The 10,974-nt window shown below is 39.9% G+C and overlaps 1 protein-coding gene across 1 annotated transcript; it reads right to left on the bottom strand.

The window, feature by feature from the left end:
* Positions 1-4,990: 4,990 nt before the first annotated feature.
* trhrb (thyrotropin-releasing hormone receptor b) lies at positions 4,991-9,074 on the bottom strand. Its single transcript, XM_031733836.2, has 2 exons — positions 8,292-9,074; positions 4,991-5,750 (listed from the first exon to the last, which is right to left on the bottom strand). The coding sequence occupies exons 1-2, from the start codon at positions 9,072-9,074 to the stop codon at positions 5,325-5,327; spliced, it is 1,209 nt and encodes a 402-aa protein (XP_031589696.1). The 3' UTR covers positions 4,991-5,324.
* Between the last annotated feature and the right edge of the window lie 1,900 nt (positions 9,075-10,974).

Here is a 10,974-nt window from a genome sequence, read left to right as displayed (position 1 = left end):
TTTTGACTAAAACATCACTTAGTTTTAGCCACAATTTAGGTATCAAATTTTTCTGAAATATAAAGTGTTTTACCGATGAGAGTTTACATAGCATCTTGTTTTCCTTGACATAAAATGAGAAATGTGCCCATATCTACTCTTCTCTCCCAGGGTGCTGATATTTTGTCATGTTTTCATGGGAAACAGGGAGCATGGGAGCAAGTTATAGCATTTTTGAGAAAAAACAAAACAAAACCTCACTGCAGAGTTTACTTCTGTACTGACCACCTCTAAACTTGTTCCGCCTTTTTGCACAGCCTAATTAGTTCTGATTGGATCTCATCTATCAAGAATATTTTATCTGATTTGTATGTGTTGATGAAAGTATCAGTACATGTCATCATACTTTCATCATAGTTTTTGTCTTTGTACATTAATGTTTTTTAGTTTTTATTTAGCTATTGTCTTGTTTTCATCAGAAAAAAAAGGTCAGTGATGAAAACTGATTGGTTGACAGAAGCCAGGAAAAAAAATATTAGACTAGAGTAATATCGGCAATTTCAATATTGAGTTTGACAACCTTTCACAACCAGTAATTTGAGTTGCTGACTGAGATTTCTTGACTGTGTTTGTGATGTCTGTAGTTTGAAAAATAATAATGTGGAGTAGTGTACCATACGGACAGTCCAGGAACTATTTGCTTCATTTTGGTGAGTAAAACTTGAGCTTGAACTTGTCACTGGTTAGCAGGTTGTAATGTGGGTTGTGGCGGTAGAAACACTTAGGAGGACAGTCAGAAAAACTCATGACTACACTGGTACTGGGAATCCCACAGTGCTTGTCCTTTAATGCACACTCTCTTCATCAACCTTACAAGGCCCGGTTGAACGGCTGCTGCTTATCATACATGAAGTACAGTGTTCCTACAACCCATAACGTTGCAAATTGTTAGAGACGTGAAAGATATAAGGTCCGTCTCTGTCTATACACTCATGTGCAAGCTCGTTGCTCTCTTACTCCAAAGAGGGCAGTGGTGCATACTGACATCACTAACCCTTACCTTACATTGTCTTAAAGAGACACCACACCATTGTGACTGTTACAGTTGTGTCTTTGTGCTGCAGCCACACAATGAATGAATTCATCTTGCTAACAAAAAATGCTAGCTTTAGCTGTTAACATAGCACTCCAGCTTCTTATCCAAATATGGTAACTTTTGGCTCCAAAAAACCAACATAGAGGTGATTAAAATGTTGCGTTTAAAGCTTTAAAGTGGAAAGAAACTAATGATGTGACTATGGCTACTTTTGTAAGTAGTCTAAGGTTGCACTGTTGCTTTATTGAAGTTAATTCATGTGTGCAGGGAGCCAAAAGGATGTTGTCAGGTAGGGATCTTTTGCTTGCTTTCTATAGGTTTGACTTGGAAAAATACAAGCATGCTGAATGGGCCCAAAACTGGGAAGCATGTGGAACATCTGTGTACCTTTTGTAAGCAGTGTATGTGCAGCTTAGCAGCTTTGAATGAAATGACTGTGATTTTTGGTATCATTTTTTTCTTAATGTATTCATGGGTCACGGTATCACGGGTACACATCTAGCAGATAATAGCACTCATTAGAAGTTGTTTTTTTGGGGCACTTTCTAAATGTAAGCTCAATATTGACCCTAATTTCGGATCATTAGCTGCTACACAAACCACTATGTTCATTAGCTAGAAATGAGGCTGATGATATTAGAGACCAAAATAGTAAAATTGTGGGCTGAAAAATAGGAGCTAAAATAGTCTGAAAAGGTAAGGGGATTATTTTCTGTTACTTTCACAGTGGACATTTACTAGCTTGCTGGTAACATGGGAATATTTATTAATAATTTACTTTACTTCTTTCTTTCTTTTTTAAACAGAACCACTGGACACTGATGTATTTTTTTGTCATCAATGGCCAGTGCCTGTGAAATAAATGTGCAAATGCTGATCAGTCACAAAGCTAACAAACTGACTCAGTGGCCTAAATCAGCTAAAGAGAACTAAAATTAACCAGTTTTAGCTACACTAATGGAGATGTTTGAATTAATTTCTCATCATTTCATTTGAAATCATGATTTTTTTTGTTCTACTTTTATAGAGTTATCTAAATTTATATTGTATTTATATATATATATATATATATATATATATATATATATATATATATATATATATATATATATATATATATATATATTGCTATACATGACACAGAAACATACAACCCATTATGTGACCCCCGCCCCCCCAAAATTAAATCGTCCTCTGTTCACCTTCTGTTTGGGATTTTCTCAGAAACCTGCACAATTTCTCTGGGGAAAATTAAAGCTAGAATGCCTCTTTGACACATGGAAAATACACTACTTTATTTCCAGAAATAACTTTATTTTGACACAAGGAAAAAAAAATTACAAATGAACTATTTCTAGAGAGCCATCAAACATATTCACAGGACCACAATAATTTTAGAAGCAAGATCAAAGCAGCAGCTTCCAAATAGTACATCACAAAGTAATATTAATAAACTTTGAATGTGCAATAGTGAACGCAAGAGTATCATAAAGATATGCAAACGAGTTGCCCTAAATAACAAGCACTTTAAAAACACGTGGGACATAAACACACACAAATGCATTAATCCACTGATACATGATGCATATGCAATATTAAAACTAGCTGCTATCTTCCACATTCAGCAGTGATGAAACCCGCTCTTCCTCTGCTGTGTCTACCCAATTATATTTCCCTGTGTGGCAGACAGTGCTCAGACTGAAAATAGTCAACAGTCACTGATCTGGCGGAAAATGCCACACAACATCAGCACATCTTCAGTATTCAGTATTCAGTACGTCCATCCAGCAGTGTTCACCGGCTCACTGACGGCTCTCACAACCAGAAGCGGGATGAGCAAAGCGACGGTTTGTTAAATCCACAGTTCACAGGATACATAACACAGAACAAAACACTGAATTCACTTTGCCTCAGCCTGAAATCACCATGCTGCAGCTAAACTATATCACCACATCGTATATGTTACACCAAATCTCTGTGGCACTGTACATATACAGTATCTAACACTGAGGTTTAGAACCACCACTGCTGCTGCTCAAAGAAAAATTCAAAGCAGTTTTTAATGCATGGAAAAAGTAAAATAAAGTAATCATTTAGGAAAAGTCCATAAGGCATATAAAAAGGGTATGTTAAGTGTGTGTTACATTTTAAGGGAATCCATCTTTGAAGTTTCCTTCTCTTCCACAGAACCTTCTGTTTGGCCATAGAAAATGAACATTTATACATTTTAATTGTGGTGTTCCTCAAGGCTGTATCCTGGGCCCACTTTTATTTTCAGTATATTTATCACCATTATAACTGTCACTAATGTTATGCAGTTATATGTTTGCTGGCTTCTGTAATATCAAATATTCAGCCTGTCGGTGGTTCACAACTTTGTCCCAGGTATGCTTGGCTCACTGATCAAAATACTTTCCATTCTTAGAAGTGCTTTGATTTTGCCTGGTTAGTTTTTTAGGCTAAGATTGCAGATATACATTATATGAACAAAAGTACCGGACCACTTACACATTACACCTCCACCAACAGCTAGGCCATGGAAACCAATCTCATGATCCCATTTAAAAACTATGAACCTTGGTACTAAGAAAGCCTGCTCTGTAACTGGTCTGACACTTCATGGCCAGGTTTCTGTGCTTTCTTTCACATACTGACATGCTGCAATGGTGGCACGCTGTAGAACAACCTTCTTTCACTGGTGTTTGTAAAGGCACATTACATGACTAGGTGCTTGATCTCGACACTTGTGGCAATGAGACTGAAAACACCTGAATTCAAAGATCAAGAGGTGTGTACCCCATTTCTTTTGTCCATATAATGTAATTACAATCCGAACTGTAAAGTTACCTGCAATGCTTTCTTTCCCGCACCCATGTGAAATCTTCCACAGCGATGCTAGACTACCACCAAAAAGCAAAAATATGTCAAAGAACAATAATAACAGAAAGCAAACATAAATGCTGACCATCAGTAGAATCAAACATGGGGTTTAATTTAAAAAAAAACAACTAACAAGACTTTAGAGCTATAGATAAGGTAGCCCAAAAGTTCTTAAAATTAAAAGCTGTATAAAAACGTCTTGCCTCTAAGTAAAGTCTTTAGTTAGAACTTATAAACTCTTTATGATATATGCCTTTTTAGAAACATGATAACACATAAATGGCATTATGGCACTTTTTGAATTCAAGTTACTAAGTGCTTTATATAGTTCTGCAGCCCCTGTCTGTCGGTGAATGCTTGTCCTTGGAGAAAAAAAAAACTCCCAGCAAATTCCCTTCCTGCAGAGCACTCACAGCCAAATCTGTCTTGGTTTTACATTGTGCTCGAGGCTGCACACTGTACGTGTCCTTCACAGCAAAAATAGGGGCTGTTTTGTCAGTGAAGGTTCATGTGTGACTCACCCTTTAATGGACCACCTGCCTTGAAAACATCAGGGAGGCAGGCATGCAGTTATTAAAGCTGCATAGGGTGAAGATTTTTTGGGGGGGTGGGCAGGTATGATAATTCACCTTATTTCTCAGAATAACTCTGAAAGTGTGAGTGAAGCTGATAATAATAACTCATCCTAAATTTTATTTTCAGTAGCACAATGAGTTAAAAAAAAAAAAACAGTGGGGGGAATCAAATGATAAAGACTAAATTCCGCTCGAAGAATTCTGTTCTGCCTTTGGTATTCTTCGGTACAACGTACCGATCGCCGGCTTTGTGGGTGAAAATAAATGCGTCAAGGCCAGTTTATTGACAGCACCTCTTCACAGGATCTCTGAGCATTCAAGTTCAGTTTATTTCCTCTTGACGTGCCTTGTTGCGTCATTCAGGCTTAAAGATCAGAATTGAGTCGGTGCTGATCGGAGCTATAATGCAACACTGTGTATTTGAAGTGGGAACAGTGTTGTCGTTCGCATTCATGGGTTGTTGACTCATATACCTGATATTATGTGGAAAAGATAAGATAACAGCTGAGTGATGAGAGTGCTTATCTGTCAGTGTTGGTGGCTTTACAATGTCCGGGATCACGCCTCATGAAGAGTATGTTTGGCTTTGCGCTCCAAAGCCTGCTGTTACGCATCACTGGCTGCAATCTGTGTTTACATCTCTAGCTTCAGCAGCCTCGCTTTGAAAGGTAAGCAAGCACTCAGAAAACAATACTTCCACTTGACAGACTCCATTAAGCAACATTTTCAAAGTCTTTAATTCTCAATTGACCCTCTCCCCCCCAAAAAAAATCTCTCTGGCCTCAAAGAAAACCTCACTTGTCACTGAAGTTCACCTTTCCGTAGACACAGGGGTCTGGAAACATCATTTTCTGATCAGACAGCAGTTCGTCAGTGACAGTGAGCTCCTCCAGCTCGGTCGTGAAGTGATCAGTGCTTTCCACCATTGATGTATCCTTGACAGCGCTGTAGGTGAGGGCCACGCTGTAGGTGGCGGGTTTATCCAAGCCTTTCCTCCCACAGCGGCAGATCTTGCGGAAAGCGGCACGAAACTTTTGAGACATGGCATTGTAGATGACTGGGTTGATGGCGCTGTTGAGGTAGATGCAGATTTTGCAGAAAAGTACGAACCAGGTGTCCAAGTAGGCCTTGTCCAGGAAGGAGTTGACCACCACCAGAGTGCGGTACGGCATCCAGAGCAGGGCGAAGAGGATTACCACCACTGCCAGCATCTTCGTCACCTGCAGTGGGGAAGAAGGAGAAATATGAGAACTGCTCCTGATTTTATTTATTAATGCTGGCTTGTGATCACACAATATTTCTTGTGTGTTATGATGTTCAGTGTCACCTCAACCAAGGGATATGACGGACTACTCATTGGTAACCAACACGTCGTGCTTGTTGTCTTTAACGTTGAGGATGATGTGAAAGGAAAGAAAACTTCTAAGCACTCAAGAACTCCCACTCTCTGAACTTCTGCTTGAGATAGAAGAGGTTGTGATAATAAATGTAGCTCCATTTTGATTTTAATTAAAAACCTTTCCACGAGCCTTTTGCCTGTCACACTCTGGGAGCTACTTTCAGCCTACGCTTTGTTGATTTCAGGCATGAAGCCAGCAGCAGACGTAGAGTATTTCTAGCAGCAGCCTCCTGGTAACATAACCTTCAACCACCACAACATGACACTTCATATACACACACAGTTTAACTACATTTCTAACATGTACTGAGAAATGCTTGTAAGTGAGCAAAGCCAAGGGAGAGTATCCTTTCCTAAATCATCAAGGACCAGAACTGCATTAGCACAATGATTATGAGTCTGACTTGTTAACTGTAATTGTATTATTTTATTTTGCAACAACTAAAATATTATTTAGGCTTTTTTTTTAAATCTCAGCTCCTCTCCACTCCTGTTTATTGAGTAAGCGCCCTCTGCTGCACCTGTGGCTGAGCTGTAGTCAGATTCTGTAGAAAGGAATTTGTGGGAAGTGGATTGGCTCCCTTCAATACGCTCTGGGCCGAGTGAGTGATTTCCAGAAAAGAAAATGAACACAAAATTCCGAAGCAGACTATACATTACTGGCTTTTTCATTTTCCTGCCCCATCATCAAAAATGAGCTAGCCTTTCTCAGCTAGGGCGATGCGACGGGGCATCAGTTTTCATCCGTTATGACACCTGATACAAGATAACATTTTTATAAGTGCAATGTCTATAATCACCCTGTTCATATATAACATGATCTAAAATGCATCACTTTGTAGCTGGCTCTGTCCTAAGTCATTCTAGGCTCCTGCTGCACAGGTAAACCCTGCCATATGTCAGTCAACAGTATCCTTCAGTCCAGTGGGTAGTCGCTTCAATCGCTTGCTTTTAAGTTGACCAATATGCCCAGTATTTGTTGCTATTGGTTGTTCCCTCTGTTGTCAATACATTTGCTGATTTTCATTGACTTTGCAGGGTTTCTGATTGTTGAATCATTGCCAATCTCTTCCTTTGTGGTAACCCCATTACAGACATGTTGTCCAGAATTAGGCAAAAATTGTGTAATCTGACCCCAGCGTTCAATACCTCTTTAATATACACATTATAATAAATATATAAAACAAGTTTTAAATCCCATTGGAATTACAGTATATGAATAACAGCTTCAAAATAACAGATTCAGACAACCAACCAGTCCCTTTAGATTGTGGGATGGAGCTGGCTTATGAAAGCTGGCAGTACAGAATAAGATTTATGTAACAAGCCAAAAGTTCATGTTGTGCATGTGCACTTGGTTCATTTCAGCTCACTGTGGGAGTCTCTACTGCTGTTTTGCTGCCCATTGTTTCATAATTTGTGTGTGTGTGTGTGTGTGTGTCTCAGTGAAACTGTCAAACAGGGAGAAGACGAGAGACGACACAGGTGAAGTGAAGGTAACATCACTTGGTGAGAACTCAGTGAGTCACTGTAAGTGAAATAAAAGCTTTGTCGCAAGTGTTAATCAGTTTAAATGCTTTCCTTCATTCTTTATGGATTTTATTTATTCAGTTTTTGTTTTTTTTCTTGTCACTCGTGGAACGAGTACCCACTCTGTGTTCCTAACCTACTGATTTTTAAATGAAGGGCTGGGTTTTCCTCTCACACTTGACACACACTTCCATGAGGGACGGTGCTTTTCTATTCTCTCCAGAGCACTTCTGAGTGAGGCTTGCAGCAGCAGAGGCTAAGGTGGGAGGTGTGGTTCAATTTGCATATTCATTTCCTGTGCATACTAAATGATGTTGCAGAGGTACTTCTAACACACGAGGGGCTATCTTTATGGTGTGGAAAACATTCAAAATTTGTAATTGTGATGAGGTCATTGTTTTTATCTTTTGCTATTTTTCATGAGAACATTAAGTTGTTTCATTTTATTTCTTTGCAATCCTAGAATAAGAAGTCCATCTTTGGGTTTTTGATTGCACTCCCAAGAAACCTTCAGTTTTGACATGTTGTAGAGCTTATATCAAATGAACTGACAAAACAATCGCTATAATTATAGTTATTTTTAATGAAGAAATGTTAAAAACGCTTTTTTATACTGACAATGACAACTAATTCCACTCCTAATTACTTTAAAATATTCACTTTGTCTTTTAATAAGTGGCATTAAAATGATTGTAGAATGTGACTAGGTTTATTCATTCATTTATAATTTAATAATTTTACGACCCCGTGCGAATAAATTGCAACTTCTCTCTGAATGAGCAGAGTAAAAACATCCTGGCTCTCATCCTCCCCACGCTCTCACACCACCCACCTGTCTGCGGGAGGTCGCGGTGGAGCTGGAGTGTCGAGAGTTTTTACAACTGGTGCTCTTGTTGATGGCGTGGTTGTTGTGTCCGTTCTTCTTCTTGTCTTTAGGGTCGGAGGGCAGCGGGTTGAGGAAGAGGATCCTGGCGATGAGGCCGTACAGAACCGCGGAGAGCAGCAGCGGCAGCACGAAAAAGACGCCGAAATCAAAAAAGTAAATGGGTAAATAAAACTTCCTGGCAACTCTGTAGGCGCAGGTGACGATAGTGATGTTTTTGTACACCGTTTCCTGGATGTTTGACAGGTAAAACCACATCAAGCAGTAAATGGAAGTGAAAGCCCAGACGAACAAAATGATCTTTTTTGCTCTGGAAAGCGTGCACAGAAACTGGGCTTTAATCGGGTGGCAGATGGCGATGTATCTCTCGATAGTGAAAGCTGTTATGGAGCAAGAGGAGGCGTTGATCCCGAGGTACTGAAAGTAGGTGATGCAGAGGCACCCATAGCGGCCAAACACCCAAGATACAAAGATACTTTCCGGAATAGCTGGCAAACCAGCCGTTGTGAGCACCATCAGGTCAGCCACAGCCAGACTCACCAGGTAGCAGTTGGTGGGAGTCCTCATGTGTTTGGTAGTGAGCACCACCAGGATCACCATAACATTGCCAACAATTCCTAGAGCACAAATCATGAAGAGCAGACAACTGCTTATCACTTTGTACTGAATGCTGTGGTCCACCCATGTCGGTAAAGTATTGTTCTCCAATGGAGCTGATGTGAAGTTTTCCATCTCGTTTGAAAGGCTCAAATAAATAAGGAATTTGTTTTTTAAAAAAGAGGCTTTGCAGTGTTCTCGCGCACCAGCCTGGTTTTACGCGCGATAGAAGTTAGAAGTCCAAAAACTTTACAGCTCTGGAAAGTCAATATGAAACGCACACAAAAAAGTAAAGGACAAACGAAAGCTTGCGGTGCAGGTTGAAAAACGACGAAGTGACAAAGAGCTGCTCGGACTCTGCTTTAATTCCGCCGCAGTGCTGTGCGTAAAAGGCGACGCGCTACCTTATTCTCGTCGGAACAACTGTGCCTGGCGGACAGATGGAGGTTTGCTTTTTGAGCCTTCCTTTTGGCACGAGTTCTCATACGCATGCGAGGGATTAGCCCATGATTACATTTTCCAAACCAGACCTCCCCCATCAACAAAACCAGCTGGCCAAGCGGCAAAGTGTTAGAACATAAATGTTTTTCCTGTTTATCAGATATTTTATTATTACCACTGCATGAATCAGTGTTAGTGGTGCTGCTCATAAAGATGAATAAAACATGTACTAATTTGTCACAGTTCGTTGATTTGCTGTCTTGCGCAACAGCCTGCCACTTGAACTTAAGGAACGGCGCTCTTTTTTACGATAGCGCTAATCAGCATGTACACGCTTCCAGGTGAAGCTGAAGGCGGAGGTAGCAAAAGCGCATGCTGTTTTGGAGTATGGCCGAACATATTCAGAAAACAATTCCCGTGATTCATGTGCAAAAAGAAGGCGTCATTGAAAGATGAGTCCTTCGTTTGAGTCCCCATGAAAGCCCCTTTAACTTCCATCTAAAAATGTTTTGCTTTGACACCAAATCTCTGGTCGTGGTAAATTATTCAGCCCTATTTTTTTTTTAATATATATTTTCTTTTAATTAATTTTAATCCTTAAACAAAACTCCACTTGTTTTTATCAGCAATATCACAGCTGCAGCCTGAAAACTCTGTGCGTGAAATCTTTTGTGGTATATAAATATGAGTGTGACCAGGTTTACAGTTACTCAAAAATAAATGTCAAGTCAGCTCAGCAGAAAAATATATAAATTATATCCATTGTTGTCTGTTTATAATGGACATATGTTTGTGCAGTGGTCATCACAGTTGTCCTGGTATTGAATCCCTCGACCTCTCCATGTGAAGTTTGCATATTCTCCCTGTTTGATCATGGGTTCTCTTAGGGATCTCTTCCTCCCTCAGTCCAAAGGCATCCATGCTGGGTTAATTGGTGACTCTAAAGTGGCTGTAGGCGTGAATGGTTGTCTGTCTCTCAGCCCTACAACAGATTGGTGACCTGTTCAGGGTGTAGCTTGCTTTTCGTCCTATCACAGATTGGATAGGCGCCAGAGGAGCTCTGAAGTGAAGTAGCTGAAGATGGATGGATCAATGAATGAATTGTAATGGAAAGATTTAAGAGATGAACACTTCTGTTAAAGTACACCCTGCTTTTTCTGTACCCTTCCGCAGACATGCTTCTTTTAACCTCCCCACACACTGGTGCTCCTCAGGTCCTCCACCAGGGCTCCAGTGGATTTTGCTCTGGGAGGGTCACACTACAACTTTTATTTTCCCCTTTTTATTTTCATTCGACAGGCAGCCTCTTTGCTTTGGATTATCCTACTCTGTGTCTTCTGCATGAATTCCAGCATAAATACATGACTTTACCGTTCCTACCTCTGTGCTTATTGGAGCTTCAGTGCAGCTCAAACCTTTTGCTATCAGATTCACAAAGATTTAATTTGTTTAATTAAACCTTTAATTTTCTTATTCAGAAAAAAATCTTCTGAAGCTTCACTCCTTCTGCGCTTGTTCTTTCACAGATATAGTCCTTGCTGTCTTATTCTTATGAATGCTTTCCACCATATAGCTCTCCCTCTTGAGCTGATTG

The sequence above is a fragment of the Oreochromis aureus genome, linkage group 22 (genome assembly GCF_013358895.1).
Source record: "Oreochromis aureus strain Israel breed Guangdong linkage group 22, ZZ_aureus, whole genome shotgun sequence".
Lineage (NCBI taxonomy): Eukaryota > Metazoa > Chordata > Actinopteri > Cichliformes > Cichlidae > Oreochromis > Oreochromis aureus.
Note: the sequence above shows the minus strand (reverse complement) of the source record. Positions and strands in the feature narration are given on the sequence as shown.

What these genes read in the sequence shown, in the direction of transcription:
- trhrb (XM_031733836.2), bottom strand. Translation starts at nt 9,074, where the DNA reads ATGGAAAACTTCACATCAGCTCCATTGGAGAACAATACTTTACCGACA. An exon ending in CCGCGACCTCCCGCAGACAG is followed by an intron (nt 5,751 to 8,291) that starts GTGGGTGGTGTG and finishes TCCCCACTGCAG; the next exon opens with GTGACGAAGATGCTGGCAGT.